Here is a 23,306-nt window from a genome sequence, read left to right on the forward strand (position 1 = left end):
TATCATATCTACTTTTAATATCAGGATGATGGTGGCCTTGTAGAATGAGCTTGGGAGTGTTCATTCCTCTGCAATTTTTTGGAATAGTTTTGGAATAGAAGAATAAGTGTTAACTTTTCTCTAAGTATTTGACAGAATTTGCCTGTGAAGCCATCTAGTCCTGGACTTTTGTTCGTTGGAAGTTTTTTATCACAGTTTCAATTTCAGTAGTTGTGATTGGTCTGTTCATATTTTCTGTTTCTTCCTTGTTCAGTCTTGGAAGTTTGTACTTTTCTAGGAATTTGTCCATTTCTTCTAGGTTGTCCATTTTATTGGCGTATAGTAGCTTTTTTGTTGTGAGGATTATTTTTAGTATACATATCTGCCACCTCTTTCCTCAGTGTATGCTGGCCATTATCCCCTTTACAGGAGGTATGACTGATGTTATGGTGACCAGAGCTTGCACTGGATATTGAGCAGGGCCTCCCCTTTGCTCTGTGGTTGTCACTGCCCTGTCAGGCGTGGGGTCTGCTCCCTAGTTGTTGGACTAGAGGCCCCCAGATCTGTTTCTTAGCTGTGTTTCTGATCTGCGGTGTGAGGTGGGCAGGATTGGAGCACTCTCACTGGGAGGGAAGCCACTGAGTATTCCTTCTCTGGACCTGTTCACCTGTGGCTGTGCTCTGTTGTGTCGCCTTTCACCTGTTTTGCGATCTCTCAGATTACACTGTTGTTGACACTGCTCTCGGCCCCGCCTTAACTGTGGGTATGCCGGCAATTGGCCCTGGTGTCTCTCAGACGTTGTTTTCACCAGGCCACCAGCGTAGATCCACCGAAGTCAGGTCCCAGGACTGCAGTAATCATGAATCTGGACCCGCGGTGGATGCTATGGGAGCAGCTCAGACTCTGGCCTGGCCCAACCCCCATGTGTTTGTGCCCGCAAAGTTTACAGCTGCTAAAGCTAGACCCGTCATGGCTGCAGGAGCACTGGATGTCCATTCAGATGTTCTGTAGGCACTGAGTTTACAAAGCCAGTGGGGGCGGTGTCAATTCATGGTTTGCGCAGCAGGGAGGAGAGATTTCAGCTTTTCTTCCTTAGTTGCACGGCCCCTGGGGCCTGGCTGTCGTTCCAGCCCCATAGAGGTCTGCTCCCGAGGCTGTCCTGGAGCACACGAGTCCGCCCCGGCGAGGAGGGGCAGCAGAGGCGGCAGTGGCCAGGGTCGTGAACGTGGCCGCTGTGGTGGGGACGGGGAGCAGAGGAGAAGGCTGCAGCCTCTTGGGTCGGGGGAGCTCTGGTGGGGACGGATGCGTGGGGGAGCCTGTGGCCACATGCACAAGAGAGATGACCTCGGGGGGGGACAGGGTGCTTCGTGTCGCAGGTGACCGTGGGTGGGAGCCCTTCCTAGTGCCCATGGAGGCAGGGGCCGGTGCGTGGGGAGAGAGGCTGCAGTGGCGGCCCCGCCCCTTGCGTGTCACTCAACAATGGTGCTTCGCTTCTATGGCCATCAGGGTTTCCTCCACAAGCATTCCAGTTGCGGATTGCCTCACTCCTGTTCCCTCAGGCTGTCTCCTCGCAGCCTACAGCAGTCCTCTTCCTGGGTTTGCTTTCCAAACCCCACATTCCAGCTTCCAGGCCCTGTCTGCACCAGCGGACACACATCTCAGGCTGGGGTACGGACCATCTGTGTAGGTCTCACTCTGTCCTGCCTGCCACTGACCAGTTGCTGGGCTCTCCTCTAATAGCCCCCGATGCTCCCTTCTGTCCCAACTGATCTCCCCGCCAGTGAGGGGGCTTCCCCAGATGCGGGACCCTCTCCTCTCCTTCAGGTCCCCCCCAGGGAGCTGTCCCTCTTCCTCTCCTCTTCTTTTGTCCTACCCAGTTACACAGGGGTCTTTCTTGTCCTTTTAGGTGTCTGAGGTCCTCTGCTAGTGTTCAGCCAGTGCTGTGTGAGAATTGTCCATTTGTAGATGCATCTGTGGGGAGAGGTGAACTCCTCCGCCTCCTACTCCTCCACCATCTTGACTCCTTCCCTGCTTTTTAAATTGTAGCATCATGAAATCGATTTTATGGGGTGAAACCAAAAGTTTTTTTTTTTAAACGTGGAATAAAATAAGAAGGAATAGGAAATATCTGAGTGGTTCACATATAATGAGGATTAATATTGTTTTATGAAATGATAGTTACATTTATACATATATGTGGGAGAGTGTGCATGTTTCTAAATTGTGATGTAAAATGGATTTGTTACTATGGATCTTGGTTAAAAAGAGAAGAAAAGAAAAAGATTAAAAGCTATTGTCTAATTTATGATATGGTATGGAGGAGCAATGTCAGTACATCTGGTTCAAGACTTAGATTTACTTCTTTGGACAATCATTCAATGTTTTTGACCCTCAGTTTCTTATTTGTATAAACAAGGATACCTGCCCTATATGCTTCATGCAGTTGTTTCAAAAATGAAATAAATTCTAAGATGATATACAGTTGTAGCACTCCTTGTTCCTTAAGAGTGGTTTGTCAATTATTTTATATTGAAGAAACTCATGGCTTACAATAGCAATCATTTATGCTCATGTTCATCAGTCTTCAGGTCAGCTAGAATATGATTGATCTGTTGTGCTGCATTTGACTGGGTGGCTCTGCTTCAGGTTGTGGGTTGTGGGTTGTCTTAGCTATGGTTTGGGTTTGGTTCTGATCCACATGTATTTATTGTGTGGTCCAGGCAAAAGGGGCAGCAGCTATCCAGGGCATGCTTTTCTCATGGAGAATCACCAGAATATAAAAACAAAGTCAAACCACATAAATATATTTATGACTTCTGCTTTCATTATGGACATGAAAATTCCATTGGCCAAGTGAAATCAGATGGCTAAGCCCAAAGTCACTGGGGAGAGATAGCGTATTCCAATCCCAGTGGAAGGGTGATAGAAGTGAATATTTGCTGAAGAATAATCTAAACTATTACATTACCCAAAAATCGTTTCATCCAAACTTTTCTTAAGTACTTCATTCTCAAATATGAAAAGACTGCCAAGTATCACTATGTATTTGAAGAAAGCCTCTTATATAATAGAGTGTCTAAAACACGTAAATAGCAAAAAAGGAAACTGAGGCAATATTAGCAGAGGAGAACATTTAAAATACTTTAATATTTTAATGGAGACATACAATATTATATTAATAAGATAAAAATAGCATGCTATATAAAAACAATGAAAAAAAGAAATAGCTCATGGAAATGAAAACTGTGCTAACATTTTTTTCTTAAATTCAATAGAATTTTTGGAACATGAAGTCAAGGGACTATCTCAGAAGTTAGAATCAGAAAACAAATAGAGAGAATATATAAGAAAATTAGATGATCAATTCAACAGAGCCAAAAACCAATGTCCAGGAGTTCCAAGAAGAGGAATTATTAAAATATATAGCATCAAAATATTTTAAAATAATAGTACAAGAAAATTTCTTCAAACTAAAGAAAACAAACCTCCAGATTGAAAAGGGCCTACTGAAAACCCAGCACAATGCATGAAAAAAGGCCCATCCCAAAGTCTAACATTGTAAAATTTCAAAATTCCAGGGAAAAAAATTATTATAAAAGCTTTCAGAAACAAAAAAGCAAATCATAGACCAAGTATTAGGAATCAGAATGGCATAGGGCTTTTAAATTATAATATTACAATCTTGAAGACAGTGGAGTACTCCCTTAAAAATCCTGAATGAAAATTGGTGTCAGCATAGATATTCATACCTAGCCAAATTATCAAGTATATGCATAGAATAACAGCATTTTCAGGCATACAGATACTTTTTGAAAATGTATTATTCATGTAACCTTTCTTGTGAAAGTTACCTGGAGAATGTACTTCAACCAAAAAAGGAAGTAAACTGTAAAACAGGATGACTTAAAACCCAGAAAATAGGAAACTCTAATAGGAGCATGGGTAAGGCTTAACCAAGACAGAGATCAACCAGGCCAGACATAAGTCACCAAGAAGGATATATCTAGGAAAATAATTTAATGGAACTGATGATTTATCTGATATGTTTCATTATTTGAAAAAAATTTATTGATGGGTATTTGAGTGACCTGTTTGAACATTTGGGGAAAAATGTTACTTACCTAGAAAAATAACTATTAAAAAGCAAGCAATTAATTCTACATAAATAATAAAATGTTTTACAAGAAAATTAATTTAAGCAGAATAATGCTTGTCTCAGTAGTGAATAATATTTCTAAAATCATTATAATGTAAATGAACTACTGACTAATGATTTAACCAAAATTGTTATATGGGACGGTGACGCAGGTATATTGGGTGGTATAAGAGAGCTAAATCACTACCTTTTTTAATATAGGAAGTCAGTAGTTGCTGTCTAATGTAGCAAAATCAAGGGATAGCATTATAAGTCTGTTATTTAAAAGCATGAAGATAAATATCAGGGGTGGATACTGTGTGTCACTGAGGATTAGGCTTGGAGATGGGTGTACTATTTGACTAAAATTAGGCACATTACTTTGATAAGAAAATCTAATAAATAATTAAAATAAAGTTTACCATGATTAATAAGAAAATTTGGTACATTACAGATTATAAATGATCAGTAATGAGTCTCCCTTTCTCTACATCCCATCCTTGGTACTATTCTCCTAAGGTAGCCACTTTTAACAGTTTCTACTTTTAGTTATTCCTGTGGTTACATTCATGACTTGAAGTGTATCTTTTGGTACATTGTAAAGCTATCTGGACTCGTCTTTGCCTGGTTAGCCAAAAGATGGCCATATCAAACTGCATTGTACATTGCAGGTTAATAGTGTACTTTGAGAGTAGTGTACAATTGGCCTACGACTGTTGTTGGTCTTTAATCCCTGAGCCACTACATACAGCCAAGGAAGCAGCCTTGACCTAGTTGGGTGAGGCAAAGGGTTACCCTGCCAGTGGGAGTATGGCATTTCTGGCAAGAGATTCCTCTTCTAACTGTTGGAGTTGGTGCCATGGCAGATTTTCCTGACTCAGGGAGTAAGTGTTGAGCCCTGGTCCAGCTGGTTAGATTATTTGTTGATTTTGATTATCTGCACCAATAAGCTGTTTCTCTGGCACAGATAATCAGAAGCAGGCAGTAATTTTCCATCTTCCTAGCAAAAATGCTTTTTGCATTTTGAAATTATAATAAAGTTTTATTCAGTTTTCTCCAAAATAGGACTTTATCCGGAAATTTCATTGAACTAAATCAAGAACTCTTTAGTCCACAGTGATAACTATATATCCTTAGGCAGGTCTTTTTCTTCTACTTATATTTTTGCTCTTCTTGAAAGACAGAGAAAAATCAGTAGTAATGATACTAGCTGTCTTTTTTTCAGCTCTTACTATATGCTAGGCACTCTGCTAAGTACTCACCATCTCATTTTATCTTCACAGTAGTTTTAGGAGCTTGCTAGAGTTATCACTCTCATTTTAGACTGAAGAAACTGGTAAGAGTTGTGTCACTTGTCCAAGGTCACAGAGCTGCAAAGTGCCAGAGCTGTGTCTGAAACCCTGATTTGTGTTGACTTTTGGGCCCATGTTATTTATCTCTATGTTTGACTGACTTTCAGTGTGGCCTCTGACTTTTTATTACATGAGATTAAGAAAGCAGATGCTTTATACTTAAAACCTAATTACCAATGTAAGGTTACATACGTTGTTGTTGGAAAGTACTTATAAAAATTGTTGCACATTTTCTTTTTTATTTTAATTAATTAAATTTATTTTATTTTTGGCTGCATTGGATCTTCGTTGCTGTGCGCGGGCTTTCTCTAATTGCCGAGAGCGAGGGCTACTCTTTGTTGCAGTGCGCGGGCTTCTCATTGCGGTAGCTTCTCTTGTTGCGGAGCACGGGCTCTAGACGCTCTGGCTTCAGTAGTTGTGGCTTGTGGGCTCTAGAGCGCAGGCTCAGGAGTTGTGGCACACGGGCTTAGGTGCTCCGCAGCATGTGGGATCCCCCCGGACCAGGGCTCGAACCTGTGTCCCCTACATTCGCAGGCAGACTCCTAACCACTGCACCACCAGGGAAGTCCTTGCACCTTTTCTTTTGAAGAAAGTTTGGAATTTTATACGTTTTCTATTTCTGTCATTTTTTTGTATCCTCTCAATTCAAAATTCTTTGTTGTCTCCTGATAGCTCTCCTTTTATTGATATTTACATATACTCATCATGTTCTCTTTATACTTCTGTTTTAAGTGTCTCTACTTCTCATGTTTGGAGTATTGCACCTGTCTTTTTGTGGTCTCCCTACTGCCAGTCTCTACTATCTTTAATGATCATACACATTGATCCCGTTTTTTGAAGCTCTGCTCTCATATTGCATACCTGTTTAAACCATTTTTTCCTCATTCTCTATAAGAAAAATACAGCTTTATAAATCTAGAATTCAAGATGTTTCATAATTGTTCTAATCTATCATTCCATGAGTTTATGTGGCCTTACCTTCTTTCCCACTTTTCTTGCCCATGCTAGTGTATCCCTAATCTGGCCTACTGAAGCACAGATTTTCTCTAAGTCTCATTTGTTATTTTTTATATGCTTTGTATTTTGATAGTCTTTTTGTGTGTTTATGTCTCATTTACTCAACTGAATTGTTAAGTCCTGAGTGTAGAGATGGAAACTCTCTGAGTCCACCATAATATTTAGTATAGATTCTTGCATATAGCACTGTGTAAAAAAATTAATTAATGAATTTTTTAAATTTTAAAATTAATGTATAATTCCAATTCTATATTTCTTTGCTTTTTTGTTAATTTCATAAATGTTAGACAAAACTTAGGAGACTTTTCTATTATATTTTTCCATCTCTTTAATTATGTTTAGTTATGAATGGAAATATACTGATATAACTTTAACGGTTAAAAATATTTTAAACAAACCAGTTTCACTTAGTATCCTAATCTGAAAGATATAGAAAATCTACTCTGAATGAAAGCAATATACTCATTATTACTTAGGTTTTTTTAAAATAAATAACTTATAGTAAGTTGTTTTATTATATTGTTGGTAATGTACAGTTTTGATGGGGATAAACTGAATATTTGTAGTGTAATAAATGTAGAAAAATAAATTATTTAGTTTATCCTGCCTGATATATTAAATATAGTTGTAGATTGTTCAGAATATTGAGTAATGACATGAGGAAATTAGAATGTACTTAAATACCAAGTTTAAAACTCTACTTAGACATGGTTTTGTTTTCCAAGAGTGGATTGCATTTTTGTGTATTAAAATTGCTTCTTGCTTTCTGCTGAATTTGAAAACGTTTCAACCCTTTACTTTCCCCTTTTTTGTTTTTCTTGTTTTAGTAGTCTGAATATTTATCTCTTCTATTTTCTTTTTTTTTAAATTATGGATGTTCCATGATAAATAAATATTTGTACTTTAATGTATAAATTATCTAAACTATGTCCTATGTAACATATTTTTGCTTTGAAATATTTGAGTTTCAGTAAAAAAAGGATAATTTCATACTGAGACCAAAGAATAAACTATCATAAATTTTCATATATTTTAGATGTTTATTAATCTTAGAGTGCTTTTGTTGCCTTTTTAAAATGCAATTATAATGCAATATTATTTTAGCTCAGAAATGTCATACATTCAAAACGCTTGAAGGTTCTCATGCTTTATTTTTTTCCTAAATTATTTTTTTCCAAATAATATTGTGCATCATAATGATGCCTTCTTTTACACCTCACATTTTTCTAAAAGATATCTTAAATTATTTTACGATCTAATTTGGTTTTCAAAACATCCAAATGAAACCATAAATGTATCTTTTAAAAAAAAGAGTCTCATATTTGATGTAAATCACTGCACATGTCTGATCTAATCTCACAAACATAAATGTTGTATTTTAAAAATAGTGACTTTTTAAGTTCGTATTATTTTTTAAAGGGACTGAGCCTTAGATTCAAAGTGCAGATTATCCATTTTGACTATTCTCATTTAATCATTTCATTTTTAAAATTAGACTGAATCTTACGATCTGAAAAATCCTCACTAATGTGCAGTTTTGGCTGTGTTAATTCCCTTTGTCATAAAATGGAAGCTAGCCTAAATTTTCTAATAATTTTTCATCACATTAAAATTCATGGCAAAAATAAAAATGAGATAATTTGGAATTCAAGTGCATATATTTTATAGGATGCTTTTTCCCTCTTCTCTCTACCTAAGGAAATAGAGAAATTGAGTTTAGAACTGAGTGAAAGCAAGCAGCACTTGGAACAGGAGCAGCAGAAGGCAACCCGGGCCGGAGAGGAGTGCCTGAAACTGACAGAACTGCTGGGCAAATCTGAGCACCAACTGCACCTCACCAGGTACTGCCTAATCCCATTATGCACCATAGCACCAATTTCATTCCACTGATTTTTGCCACAGGCTTCCAAACAGTTGTTAGAGTTAAGTCTTAGTCATTCAATTCACACACAGTTTTTAGGCATATTAAGAAAAGTGGAGATGTGGTAAGCAAAACACCCAGACATGTGAATGATAAGTGTGGCAGGGAATTACTGATATATTACAAAACCTTTCATCTACAGTGCTCAAATATTTAGGTGATTCTCTATCAATATAAGCAAAATGACATATTTCTTCTACCACTACACTACCTCTTCTGTTAATTCTGTGTCTAATAAAAATGTTGAACTGAAGTATCTGAGGAATATATTTAGGAATATAATCAGATACTGTCAGTGGTGAAAGAGACAAAGTAAAAGACATTCTAAGATGCAAACTGAGATGGAACTGATACAAAATAAGCAACCTGAGTCCTAAGGAGGTGTAAAATTTAGAGATGAAATTGATTAGCACTGTTCATGTTTAAACCATTACTATAAGCATGCTTATACTATCGTGGTTTCAAATTACATTGCTTCCATCATGAGATATTGTGATGTGATTATCATTGTCATAAAACTTTAGTAAACATGTAGCTCAGCCCTAAATTACAGTAAGACATTTTAGGTAGTAAACATTGGGCAATTTGCTGTACTGAAAACACACATACACATACATAAATATACACAGAGAAAAATTTAAACTGAAATTGTAGGTAAGTCACATTACCATATAAATGGGTTTCTTTTCCCTTTGAGTTTTAGTACAATTTTTCAGTTTTCAGATCAAGGCTTTGGGTTTGTTCAGTTCTTAGAGTTTCTCAGTTTTTAGAGAGAACTTTGTCTAAATACACATGTAAGTTTATAAAATTTGGTTTATTCATAAATTAGAAAAACACTGGTCTTCTAATCATAGTAATATGTTGAATTTAAACTATGAAAGGGGACTGATCCCTTTTACATTAAATATGACAATGTAATTCTGAGCACGGTATGATAACAGATGGAGAAAAGCACCACTTGAACAGCCTGCATTTGGAGAAAAAAAATATTCTAGAGGTTGGTGAACCTCCCAAAGTTTTGGGTTAGTGTTAAGATGCCTCTAGTTCTGTTAAAATCAAACTTGGTTAAAAACATTTTGTTATGATAATATTCCAAATGGTTTGCCAACTTCCTTTTTAAACAATGAAAGAAAAAGAGAAGAAAGAAGGAGAAAGAGAGAAAGGAAAAAAAGAAAGAAAGAAAACAAATCATTTATACATGTGTGATATCTGGAAAAATCCCAAGAGATGAAACACTTTTATGAGAAAAAATTGCTTAATACTGCAGAATAATAACCATTATTTTAATGCCCATTTAGAGTATTGTCATTGTAGAACTGAGAATGTAATGTTAACATAGTTCCTATGGTTATTTAATCTTAGAAGTTTTGGAATTTAGCTTGATCATGATAGTTAATAGTTCTTCTCTGTCAGACTTCTATTGAGAACCAACAATTTGTGTGCTAAGTACCACTAACCCACAGAAATAGGACAGCTTTTAATGTCTCAGTGTGGCTGAGCTTCAATAAATAAATATTAATGCTGGTTTTGTCCCCTTTGCCATTCTGTCTTATTCAGAGAGTTAATTTCTGAAGTCAAAGTCCATAGAGAGCTTTCCTGTGCAGTATCAATTTGTACTGTCTGACAAGATCCATTTCTTGCAAGTAAAGCATATTAAGATGCAGCAACTGCTGAAAATGGACTGGTGGTAACTAATTCCTTTGTTCTTAAGAAAAACGGTTTTGTTTGGTTCCATAGAAAGCTTTTCCTATTGAGCTTTATTTACAAGTCTACCAAAATTTAACTTAGTCTTATAGAAAATAAAACTTAATTACCTATTTTCTAAATGTAGTACTCTTTTGTAAGCATTTTACACTTAGTCTATATTGATGTTTTATAAAATCCACATTCATAAATTTAAAGTTGACAATAAAAAATGGAAGGAACTGTGTATATCTCTCTTTTGCACTGAAAATGTGACTTGGTTGTTGGGCTAAATATTTCTGATATATAATTTGGGGTTTTTTAGAGTTTGCTTCCCCTCACCACTCTTTATTGATTCATATACTCAAGTGTGTGGCTGGGAAACTTCACGTCTTTCTTTTTCAGTGTAAACCAGCTGAAATAAATAAATCCCACACAGGTAGTGCTTCATTTAGTCTTAATTTAAATATTTTGAGTGGCATATTCTAAACAGAGTTTAAAATTAAATATGAAAAAGATGATATAAAGTAATGATAAAATAAGGATTCAAATCTTCTAGGGCAAAGACAATTAAAACTGGAGTAGAAATCCATAGGCCAATCTGAAAGAAAAATAACCTGCCACTTTTTTGGAATTTCTCTTTATTGTCTAATTGGACTTAAAAGTGGAAAATAGAAATTCATTTATTGAAGGACCCAATTAGTAAATATAACATTCACTTATTTAACAAGTATTTATTGAGCACCTACTGTCTTTTAAGTATATTGGATGGCCCTGGACACAGAGAGAAAAAAAAAACTCAGTTCCTACCCTTAGGTTGTTCACACTCTACTAAGGAGCCAGATCTATATATGCAATTATAGTAGAGTGTGATAACAGTGTAAATAGAGAAGTGAAGATTACCACAGGAGCACATATAAAGGAGAACTGGCTCATTCTGCATTGCAGCTGAAGGTGATAGGGAAAGCTTTCTGAGTTCATGAATAGGAGTCCTCAAAGTGGAGAAAGGTGGGGTGAATAGCCCAGGTAGAGGGAACAATATATGCAAAGACATAAAGATGGGAGGGAATATAAACTCTACAGTCACATTAGGTGTTTGGCAAGAGATAAACCTGGAAAGGGGAGAGGAACCAGAGGAGGGGTCTTGTGGGCCATATTCTGGAGTTACTCTTGATGTACTTTAATCAGGGCTGCCGACATGATCAACTTTTTGGGTTGGGATCCTGACTCAGACAGCTGTGTGGAGAGTGAACTTGGAGAGTTGTTGTAGGAGACAAGAAGGCCAGTTAGGACAGAGGTGGCAGCTACAGCCCATAGGCCAAATCTGGCACATCATCTTTTTTTATGGTCCATGAGCTATCAATGTTTTCTGTAATTTTAAAGGGTTGGGGGGAAAAAAGAAAAACAATGTTTTGTGACACATAAAAATTATACATCCATAAGTAAAATTTTATTGGACACAGCCATGATTATCCTTTATGTATTATGTATAGCACTGCCTTGGCAGAATTGAGTATGGTCCTCAAAGCCTAAAATATTTATTATCTGGCCCTTTATAGAAAACATTTACAGTTCCTCAGTTGTGAGGCTGTTTAGCTCAAGTAAGAAGTCAAGAGAGCTTGAACTATGATAGGATCCAATGTGTATTTAAAGAAGGTAATTGAAAGGCACTGTGAAAACAGATTGGTTCTGGAAGAGATGATTGGCAGAGACTCCAATTAGGATATAAGTACAGTAGTAGTCCTCAGCTGTGACTGAGCCAGTAAAATGGAAAGGAAATAGCATCTTCAGGAGGCATTTAAGGTAGTGATAAGAGAGGCTACAATTAAAGGTGATTCCAGAGTTTCTAGCCTGTGTTAACTGGATGATCCATTAAGTCAACTAGGGAATGTAAAAGGAGTAGCAGAGGAAAGACTATGTTTTATTTCGGAACTCCGATGAAGATGTCCAGGGTAGATCTAGCGTGAGGAGAAAGATCAGGACTAGAGGTTTAGATCTGGATGCTTTTACGTAAAGATATTGTAGCCGAAGGAGTGGGTGAAAGCACGTGGAGAGGACCATGTTTTCAAGTACAGTGGAAGAATAGCTAAGGAGACTGAAATGGGACCTTCAGTGTGTAAGAAAAGAATAAAGAGTGATTCAAAGTATGCTTTTGGTGAAGTAACAATTAAAACCACACACTTTACTAAGGGTATGGGTGTGGCGGTTGGTAGGTATCCTAGGGTTAAGGAAACTGAGTTATAGTATCTTCTAACAGGCATTCACTACCTTTGCAACTTTTGACAAATTACTTAATTCTTTGAACCCACATACTTACCTATAAAATTAGGTTAGACTAGATCATCAAGTTTCCTTCCAGCTCTGATAGTCAATGATTCTAACAATGATTTAAGACAATGCATTATTAAATTCCTGTTTCTGGACATTATGTATTTAAATTGCTTGGAGTATCCTGTGTTTAAGATGTTTCCTTAGTTTGAAGCTCAAAGAGATTTCATAGAAATGTCCTTCCTACCCACCATTTACATTCATCATAATTTAGGCTCTGCCAGCTTCTCATAAGGGTTATGAAAATACTCTCCTAACATCCTTCCAATCTCTTGTGCCAACCACTGCTAAGTGGATATCCATAAGCACTGTCTTGACTCTGTTACCTGCTCTCAAAACCTTCCTTGGTGCCATGCTATTGTAGAAGGTCCAGACCACTCAGCATTTAAGGTTGCCTGACAGGCTCCCAACCTTCTGGTTTTATTTCATTGCTACCAGTTTCATCCTCTCACACGCTGATTTCCAGCATGTGATTTAAGCAGATGCAACCCTCCTTCAACTTTTGGACTGTTCTCCCCTTTTACTGTTCTCTACATCTGGAATACCCCTTTGAGCTTCTCTAGCCCTATTGTAATCTTACCTTCTTTTCCAGGTCTCCCTGAAATCCTGATTTTTCCACTGTAGTCCTCCCTGATGACCCATGCCAGAGGGAGCATGTTTCCCCCTGAATCATCCTTCCTGCTTAGAGCTGAAGGCACTTCTTACTACTGAACAAATTCCTCAAAACAGGAAAAATGAAAATCTGAAAAAAATAAATTCATATTCTCAAGTTTTTATGTACCTGCTAGTCTTCACTTCTATAATGCATTATTCCTCAAGTGGGAGGAGAGGCCTTATTAACATTACATTTTTCAGAGCACCTACCTCAGCCCTTTGCAAAGAGTTGGAGCTCAATAAGTCTTTATTATAGGAATGGTTAATATATTGCAAGTTTACGACTATTTGTTCAAAGCCCAGTATTGATATACAAATAAGCAAATATATACATATATACATATATATGTATTATCAGGTATATCAGGGTAAAAAATATGACATGGAGATAAGATTGAAAATTTTTGTTGGGAATTTTTCTTGTACATATTATACTATGTTATGATTCTGTAATTTTTCTTTCATTTTTAACTTAGTATGCACATATATGTTTAAGCATAGCCGAATCAAATGATAACCATTCTAACAATTCAGGTAGGGTTGGTAAAGTGTAGTATGCCTCTCCCCTAAATATGCTCACTTGAAAACCTCAGACACACACACACATACACACACACACACACAGGATTTTAAACTAGAGGTCTCTGTAATTAAAAGATGGCCCCTCTGACAGTGTTTGAAACCAGTGCCTAATAAACATGATCATTAAGCATACATAGCCCAGTATACATGAAAACAAAAGCAAGGCTACTCCCTTCCTAGTTATGTCTTTGCTAGTAGTAGTCAAACAACTTCTTTCTTTTCAATAACAAACTTCGAAGTACATTTAAAGATATCTGTTCACGTATTTGCTCACTCTGCATGGAACGTTTCCTGTTACAAGACACTGTGCTAGGGATGATGGGAGATATAAATATAAAATAGCTTCAGATGCTGCCCTTCAGAAGCTTATAGGCTAGTGGGGAAGAAAAAAAATACACAAAGAGTTGGTAAGATAAATGATAAGATCCAGAAGGGAGATTCCAGATTAAGTATTACAGGGACAGAGGGACAGGTAATTTCTTAGTCATCCTTGGTAGCATTTGGATATAGGAAAATGGAAATGAAGGAAGTTTCATGGGAAATTCCAGAGGGGAAAATGGCATTTGGGAGGTACACATGCATACATGAGAGTAAATTAAATACATACAAGTATCAGTCTCTGAGGTTAAGAATATATTCATCTTAGGATCTGGCTGGTACCATGCCACATGAAGTAGCTTTTTAAAAAATAATAATAGAGGTAGGAGCTAAAGGCAAGGGGCCATCATTTACTGAACCTCTCCTGTGCTCTGGGAACTGAGCTGAGTGCTTTTCATTTATCCCTCCCAATAGCCCTGTAAGATGCAGACTATTATTTCCTTGTTTTACATTTGATGCAACTAGGCACAAAGAAGCAGAATGATTCGTCTAAGGTCACACAGCTGGTATGTATTTGAAACCCAGCAATTTGCTTGCAAAGCCTATACAGTTATCCATCAGGCTGTAGTTCTATGTGAATTAGTAGGGAAATGGATTAATGCGATTGTTTCTAAAAGACAACCAAGAAAATCTGTAACGTAAATTTATAATAGAGATTAGTATTAGCTGCTCCCTTATACACTGATATAAATACCTGTCAGTGAATTGTAGTCTTGGCTTATGCTTTTCCTAAGAAGCAGTGTCCTTTGGCTCATCATTTGCCTTAGTCATTTAACACATTGTAATACAGCTATCATTCTCCTTTACTTCACTCCTTTTTTACCCAAGAGGAAAGAGAGGCTTTTATTAAAAAGTGGAAATTCCTTCACATATTTGTTTTTGACATGTCCCAACATCTTTAAAAAGCTATAGAATTTAAATCCCTCTCACAAGACTACCATTTACATACATGTGGGCAGATTACTTTATGATATTACATATTAGGCTCCAGCTTATATCAGCAGGTCTACCTTTAAAATGTGTATTTCCCCTTTTACATAAATAATGTTTTTAATGGTATGTGCTTCAAAGCACTTCTCAGAGCAGAAATCTAAGGGAGGTCCATAAAATAGGTATCATGCTATGACCTACTTTTGTGATCTAGATGGGATGATTTGACCTTATGACCTCAAGAGATAGCAACTTGAGCTATAGTGTTTGTATCTTTTTGAAAGTGAGAAAGAGTATAAGAGAGAAGTCACCAGGTTATCCGATTATGATGGGTGCTTTACTTGGGGAGAGGTGATTAAGGCTTCCATTCCAGAGCCTTTAGCTTCCACCTAATAACTATTGGTAAGTGCATTCTTAGCGGTTTGACCTCTCAGATTACCAGTATGAGTCAGGACTCTTTGGTTGAGGTAATAGAAACCCCAAAAGGGGGAATTATTAGTTTGATAACCAGACCATGTAAAACCCAGGTGCGACTGGGGCCTCGGGGTTTCTTGTACCAGGGACTCCAGGCGGCACCATTGTGCAGTTATTTTCTGTCAGTCGCAGGGCTCGACTTCTGTCTGAATGTTGGCTCATTCTTTCAGGTTCTTCCACAGCATGGAGCCACATCCTTCAATCTGAACTAAACATAAAGGAGATGCCCTTGATTTCAAACTGTAAGAATGTGACGTCCTGGCTCCTCCACTTCCAATTCAGAACCTTCAGTTCAAATTTCAAAGCTGACTCATGTGCACACACACCCTTTTGGGTGCTGTGGCTGGCAGCCTTGGCAGAACCTCAAGAGTAAGGGAAAAGAGTTGTACTAAGCAAGGGGAGGTGCTCTTACTAGGGGAAGGTTGTCAGGATCCTGAGTAAATAAAGCAGCAGATGTCCCTTCTATTGTCTTTTTAACAATCCCTGCTTTTTCCTTTGGCTAAGGGATGGTTGGAAGTGGAAAGAGAAAGAGGAGTCCATCTCTGTCATGTTGGTTTGAGAGAGATTTCTCTATTGTCAACATAAATCCAAGGAAGCATGATCAGTTTTCCACAGGGATGCTTTGTGGTTTTATTTGAAGAACTCTTAGAATATAAAAAGAGAGATGTAAAGGATGCATAGGTGAATGTTTAGCACGTGCCAAGCACTGTGCCTTGTTTTCCTACAACAGTGCTATAGTAAGTGTGGTCCATGGTGGGCTGTAGGTTACTACTCTGGCAAGATAGATCCAAAGGTTAGAGTGTTTGGAAACGTTTTTATCATTTTAAATTGCCGCAATATCCAAGTACATGGTCAGTGTGCTCTTTTTTTGTATCTTTAAATTAAAAATAAAGTTTCTAATAATTCTTTTTTTTTGCATTTTACAAAGCTAATGCTTTGTAAAAGATTAGATATTTTATGCAAGAAGCTTGAGACACCCTGCTTTCTCAGTCAGAACAACAAGCCCAAGGAAGCCAAGTCTTGGAAGGGTGAGACAAGGAGTCACACAGGGGGAAGGAGGGCAGGGGAAATGAGGAGGCAGAGTTTGAACTGGATCCATCAAACTCTAGAACCTGTGATCTGGATTCGTATTCACATAGAAGCATAAAAACATAATTCAAAGCTAAATAGAAATACTTTGGGGGTTGTAAATTCTCAGTTCATGGGCCAGGAAGCAGGCCTTTTTCATCTCTGTGTCTCCAGCACCAAGTTCATCAGCAGGCTGTTTGACAAGATCTCTGTAAATGCTGGATAAACGTGCCTTTCATCTTTGTTGTTAGTGAAAAATTCAGAAGGAACTGCACTCTTCTTCAGGTGACAACTAGCTTAGGTCAAGAGACCAAGCTTTCAATATCTCTTCATTTGAAGGGAACGGTATAACCTTGACATGTATTCTTGCTATTCCATAGTGAACTGTATCTTTTTTTTCCAAATTATTGAGGAATTCTTAGCCTTAAGTTTCCATTTAAAAGTTAAGCTCATTTTTTTCTTATACTCCTTTCATGAATAAATTAAGCAGAGAACGTGTCAAAAATAATTTTAAATGGATATATGTGCAACCAACATCTTCAAGTCTTGAAATAGACAGCCTTGGTACTGTTTTAAATTGCGTCCTCTTTTCCTTCCCCCACCCAGTATCAGAGGGAACAGGCTGTCAGAGAGCCAGGAAAGACAAGGCATTTCATTTTGCTCTGGTGGGCACCACGTTGCCCAAGCCCACTCTGCTCCACCTGTTCGATGGGCTAAGAACCCTGGTCTCAGTGTGGCCCGGGGCAGGAGAGGTTAGAGTCAGAGGCTGCCAGGGAATGTGTCTCTGAAGGTTCTGCTTAACGTTCCCTGGCTTGCTTCTCTCAGTCTGTGAAGCCCGAATGTGTGTGCAATGAAAATCCACGCTGGGGATGTACTCTTCTCCCTGCCTCACAGGCCCACAGCCTGGAGCATGGTGGCGGTGGCTGCCAATTCATTCTCTGAAGAAGCCCAGAGGAAACTGAGAAGGCATTGTCCACACCACTTGCCTGATTCAAAACAATGAACATCAAGTTCAATGAAAATAGGAGAAAAAAAGCAAGAGCAGAATTGTTATCCTAGTAGCCCTAAGTCTGAATAATTTTCTGCAGGAAAGCTCTGCTCTCTAATACTAATTTAAGCTAAAAGAAGTATAAAAGATCATCAACTTAGTATTAGGCATTACTCACTTGTAATTTAATGTCTCCCTGATACCCACAAGTAGATCGTAGAGTGATTCATTGGTTGGTAAATCCTGGAATCAAAGCTCGTTTTAAGGATGCTGAGAAAAGAGGAGGCTTGGAGTATATCCAGTCTCCTCAGTGCCCGTCTCGGGCCATGTCTCATGGAGGACCAGGGCCCAAATGAAGTAAACAAACTTTTATTAAGCTACTACTCTATTAGATTGGACAAGCAGAGGAGACAGTTCCCTGAACTCAGGAACTCAGAGTGGGTACAAGAGAGGTCAGAAAATGTTTGGAAGCAGCCTGTAAAGCCGATGACCAGCTGAGCAAAGACTGCTTCACCTTGGGTCTGTGTGGCCTCTCCCCAGCAATCGCAGGTCACCTGTGGGAGGGCTGAGCATCCCCTGCCCTGACCAAGCGATGGGGAGGGTGGGGCACAGGGAGAGTGTCAAAGGAATTCCTGCAGGGAGGGTACCAGTGTCTTTGTAACTTATCCCTCTGACACCTATGTGTGACTACCTCCAAGAAGCCTATTGTTGACCAAGGCACTTACCAAAAGAATGCACCCTGTGTTGAGGGAGTAGTTATAAATATAACTGTACCCACAAAAGAATTATATAAAATAAAGTAACAAGTCACTACTGGAATATATGCAAGAGATAGATGTAGGGAGTGTTCAAGATGGGGCCTTATAAGTGGGTTTTAGCAGTGTTCAAGATTTTCTGGTCTTCCAATAGCAGATCTGAAGTGTGGTTGACCTGGTTGGGCATAGGTCTGTTTATGATTATCTTCTGTCGCCTTGGGAAAAATCTCCTACTGTACTTTATTTCCTACAGATCTCTACTGTGATTTTATGAGGATATATGTGAGTATGAAAATCATTTAAACTCATTCAGGTTTCTGTAAATCTGAGGTGTTGCTCATCTATTCAGGGACTCCTATGCTATTAATATGAATTCATGTAAAATTAATTATCAGTCACAATGTGTTGCTCAATCTAGAAAATGTTAGGACAGTGATCAAATTACTCAAGTCCTTTTTTGCAAGGTGGTGGTGGTGGTGACGACAAATTAGGGACACAAAGAGGGACACATATATTGTTAAATATATGACTTCCTATTTTCTAAATCTTAAGTAGTCCTCTTTGTCTTTAGAGGAAAAACCATCTTGCCATTCCTGATATTAACTGTTTGTTAAACAAGACCTAATGGAAGCAGCTCCACAACCTAGGGGCTCTTTAAGCTCTGCTTTGTTGCACTGATGGCAATTCTCTATTCTTAGCTTATTTCTGAAATAAAGCATTTATTCGCAATCATCTGCAAGTGAATTAATCATCAATGTTTGGGTTGAAGAAAGATGATAATTATATTAAGGAATAATAAAATTAATCTACAGTGAAAATAGAGCCCATGTCAGAACTATAGATGTACCCAAACTCAGATCCTGCACTCAGACTAATTTCCACAAAGAATTATCTGTTAAAAGTGGAAGAATGACAGCATGAGACAACTCATATAACTAATAAACTTTAAAAATGCTGTTTCATATGTTTGCTTTTCATTAAATTCAGGAATGGTTCCGACTATGTTGTTGTGATTCAGTCAACATTTATTCCTATCTGTTTTTCATATACAAAGGCTTAGGGATGCCAGAAAATAAACTGTTAACGGAGAATTAACTTCTTTGGCATGCTTTCATACTTATCTTCCAAATTAAAGAAAATGAAATGGGCAGAAACAGAGTGTAGATTACCTCCTTTTTGTCAAAAATGGTGGGAATTTGAAAATTAATAATAAAAAAGGGAACAGATGCAGTAACATGCCAGAGGGAGATTAATGTGGAGAGTAAAATCTGTGAGCAACAAAACTGAAGCAAACTGAATCAGTGGGAGGTGGTTGTACCATCAAAATCAGGATAAAAGAGAAATTACAAACAACCCTGCACTTGTCAAAGTAGTAGTAATGAAATCCGGACTCTGCCAGCAGTGAGAACCTGTGTTAGCACTTTGGGGTAAGGATGGTAGCCGGGTGCCAGGTAGGAGGGCAGTGTTAGGTTGCTGGGCAGCAGCCATCTTGTGTAGAACAGATGGCACCGAAAGCTGGCAGGGGGGGGGCTCCTTAGCAGAACTAATCAGACAGTAACAGATAGGGCAGCTGGGAAGACTGACCACAGAGAGGGAGTCTGCGGGGTAGCTGAGTGCCATGATGTTTGCAGTGGTGTGCCCATTGGTCTGAGATAAGACCTTGCAATGTCTTTCCCATCTAAGGAAGAACTGAAACTTTTGTTCAAAAAGAAAAATTGAGTTGAATTGCATCACAGTTGGGGGTAGGGTGGGTATCAGGGTAGAGACTGAGAAAGGAAGAATTGTCCATCTCGGAATTGTCATGTGAGTTTTCAATCCCAGTTTTCACGGCACTTTGATTTTTGCAGTTTGTACGTTTCTGCCGTCCTAATGTGTATAGTGTGGCACATGGAATGATCACTTTATATATTTTATGCATCAAAGAGTTTGCAGTATCAAAGCTATAGTTAAAATTAGGGAAGACTTTTTGATGTGATTTCTACCACGTCTTTCACAAATGAAAACCAAAAGCAGCCATACGATACATGCATTTGTGCTTAATAATTTCTCATAACCTGATTTAAGCCATGCTTGATTCAGAGCCACTCGCCCTTCTTTTTTCCCCCGTGTAACTGTGGATTGAACATCAAAACGTAAGCATAATTCAGAACCTAAAACCTTAAAACAAAAATCAAATTAAGTCATTCTGAAAGAAATGGAAGAGAAAACTGACTTACTAAATTTAATAACTTATTAAGGAGTCATGGTTTTTTAAATATAGAGGTGGGACATTCATGCTAAAACTATTACTTTAACAAAGAGATCCAGATCGCCTACATCTGTTTTTGAACTAGTATATTTCTTTTTTCGCAGGAGGTTTGTAGCTTGGCTCAATTTATTCATTTTGAAGGGGGAAGGGAAACATTACCAGGATTTGAAATAGGTGGTATAACATAGCCATATGCTATTTATGCAGCAGTTTCTGCAATAAATCTAATTTGGTGCTGTCAAAAAATTAGACTTATTTGATATAGCAGCACATTAGTAAATGATTGTGGCAGATTTAAAGTTGTCATTTAGTCTCTTCTTACTCTTTAACAGAATCTTGCAAATCCGTTTTTCCCCCTTGATCAACTCTATGAAAATGTCTCAGTTCTTTGTCCTGCAGTCCTGCAAATATTTCCACATCTGAAAGAAGGTCTTGCCTTAAGGTAATTGAGGAAGGGGGTGGAAGAATGAATATCCTCTGGTATTAAAAGACTTCATGAATATATAGGCAGAGAAATCAATAAACCAGAGGAAAATAATAGTATTTTCATCATTTTCAGTTCTTAGAAAAGCAGAACTATTAGTCTCATTCAGAATGTAGATAAATTAAGGTCAGTTCTTTATTAAGGAGTTTAAATATTTTACCTTCCATCCTACATCCCTATGCTGTTTTAGGAAAACTGATGTTAAAGAATGTGAACGACATCAGCTCTTGGTCTTTACCTGGCAGTGCCCTTAGAAACGGCTTTCCCGTTCTCTAGTGCAACCCGGCAACATTGCTTCAATGCCTCTTTATTTTTTCTGTAACATTTGTGTTTCCCGTGTTGGTAGCAAACTATCTAAAACTTTTTCCTAGTGTTTTCTATTTAAGAGATAAAATAAGCATGTTATACATTAAGCAAATTAACATTAACAGTAGTCTTTGAATTCCTTAAATTAGCTAATCTGTAAAAGTAATCGTGGTATTATTTCCCTGTTCTTTTTCTTACGTATTTATGGAGGGGAAAAGTGTGTGTGTGTGTGTGTGTGTGTGTGTGTGTGTGTGCACATTCATGCATCTGTGTGTGACTATCAGTGATGTTAAACTGAGTGGTTTTTATTTATGTTCTTATTATACAAATTTTCCAAAACAAGCCTACTAGTGCGTTTTTCAAACGCAATTTGCTAAAAATGAAGAGTTCCTTCACGGTAATTTAAGCAGCCTCTATTAAACTAGCATTTTGCTAATACTTCTTTCTTTTATATAGCAAATCAGACCGTAGAAGTGATCAAATTAGCAGTATTCTTTCCATGCTATTCAGAAGCAGGGATCCAGGTAACCAAACTACCGTCAAAGCACAGATTACACTAAAGGGAAAAAATACCCGGAACAGTGTTAACAAACTTGCTGGGTAAATTAGATACTATTTTTGAATTTTTTTCCACATAAAATGGAATTATTTAGAAATTACGTTTTAGGAAGATGAAAGAGAAATCACCTCTTAGAATTCATATTTTGTGTTCAAAATCCATATATTAAATTATATTATATATATTACCTAAGAGTGATTTATAGGATATAGAGTATTTTGGAGATTAGTAATAAAATTGAAATTAGAGCTAAAAAATAATGTCTTTGTACTTGGATTTTAAGCTATCGTTTTTTGGTTTTTGTTTTTACTTTTATATTTAGTATTACAATATTCTTAAAACGCATCTGAAAAATTTCTCTGACAAAGTCTTTTTAAATAAATTACATTTAATCAGTCCAAACCGAAGATTCAAATTTTAAATTGTGTGTTTTTAGACTCATTTTATTAATAAAACCTGTTTTCAATTATGTGGCAGTGAAAAAATGTTTAATTATCTTTTCTAAAAATAATATAGAAAAGTTTACAGACTTGATTTATTTTACTTCATAAAAGCACATGCAGTAAGATTAAATCTTGGGGTAATTCTTCTGAATTATAAAAGCAACATTGTGAACAAAGTGCCTTTTAGCTTTACATTTGTAACAGTGCTTTGGTTAAAATATATTTTCTCCTAAAAAGTGATCTTCCTTTTTCTTATAAGACATTTGAGTCGAGTCATTGCTTTGCCTTTTTCCTAAAGAATATAGTTGTCTAAAATAGTGGTGAATAATTCAACATAAAGTAATTTCATGTTCAATTTATGAAGGTAGGGCAAGTACTTGATAGCTGTAGATGACACAGAGTAAATTTAATTGAGAGTATCATTTTCCCCTAATTCCTATGAGTTTATTTCTTTCACAAAACTGGCCTATTGATACAACTGCATTTCTTTAGATAGATGATGTGTTTGTTTGGCAACATATATCTGAGTATTATTTAAGCAGAATTGTTTATTTTTTAAATGATGGAATTTAAAATATACATGAATTGATTTGTATATCATGGGTTAAGGTTTTCAAAGCACTAGTGGAGCTGTGTGTTAATATATAGCTTATAATTGAAGTGGTACATGTTTGTACATTTTAAGCATTTCAGTGTAAAATTTCTTAATTGGAATACTCTTTCCCTTGGCTAATTCATTAGTGAAAATATTTATTCCTCAAGTTAATGCTATATAGTATGAAGCAATTTTTACATAGTGTAAACTTGTTTATGATATTTTGATTTCACTTTAAAACTTTTATTTTGCTTCTTATACATAGTTCATACTTGATATAATAAGAAGTGCAGACACACATGAAGGGAATACATATCAGCTGTCTGGTTTTACAAATGATCATTAAAACACTATGTCTTACTACTTTGACTCCAAATTATTGTCTTCCCGAACCCAAAAGTAATTTTCACAAGTACATTACACAACA

At 37.1% G+C, this 23,306-nt stretch overlaps 1 protein-coding gene across 8 annotated transcripts in view; it reads left to right on the forward strand.

The window, feature by feature from the left end:
- SDCCAG8 (SHH signaling and ciliogenesis regulator SDCCAG8) overlaps nt 1-23,306 on the forward strand; it is a 268,342-nt gene that overhangs the window by 132,664 nt on the left and 112,372 nt on the right. For all 8 annotated transcript variants that reach the window (XM_036863025.1, XM_036863052.1, XM_036863043.1 and 5 more), the window contains one exon: nt 8,182-8,324. In XM_036863025.1, coding sequence (XP_036718920.1) covers nt 8,182-8,324 — 143 coding nt within the window. The remainder of the gene's footprint in view (nt 1-8,181; nt 8,325-23,306) is intronic.

This window comes from Balaenoptera musculus, chromosome 1 (genome assembly GCF_009873245.2).
Source record: "Balaenoptera musculus isolate JJ_BM4_2016_0621 chromosome 1, mBalMus1.pri.v3, whole genome shotgun sequence".
NCBI classification, from domain to species: Eukaryota; Metazoa; Chordata; class Mammalia; order Artiodactyla; family Balaenopteridae; genus Balaenoptera; species Balaenoptera musculus.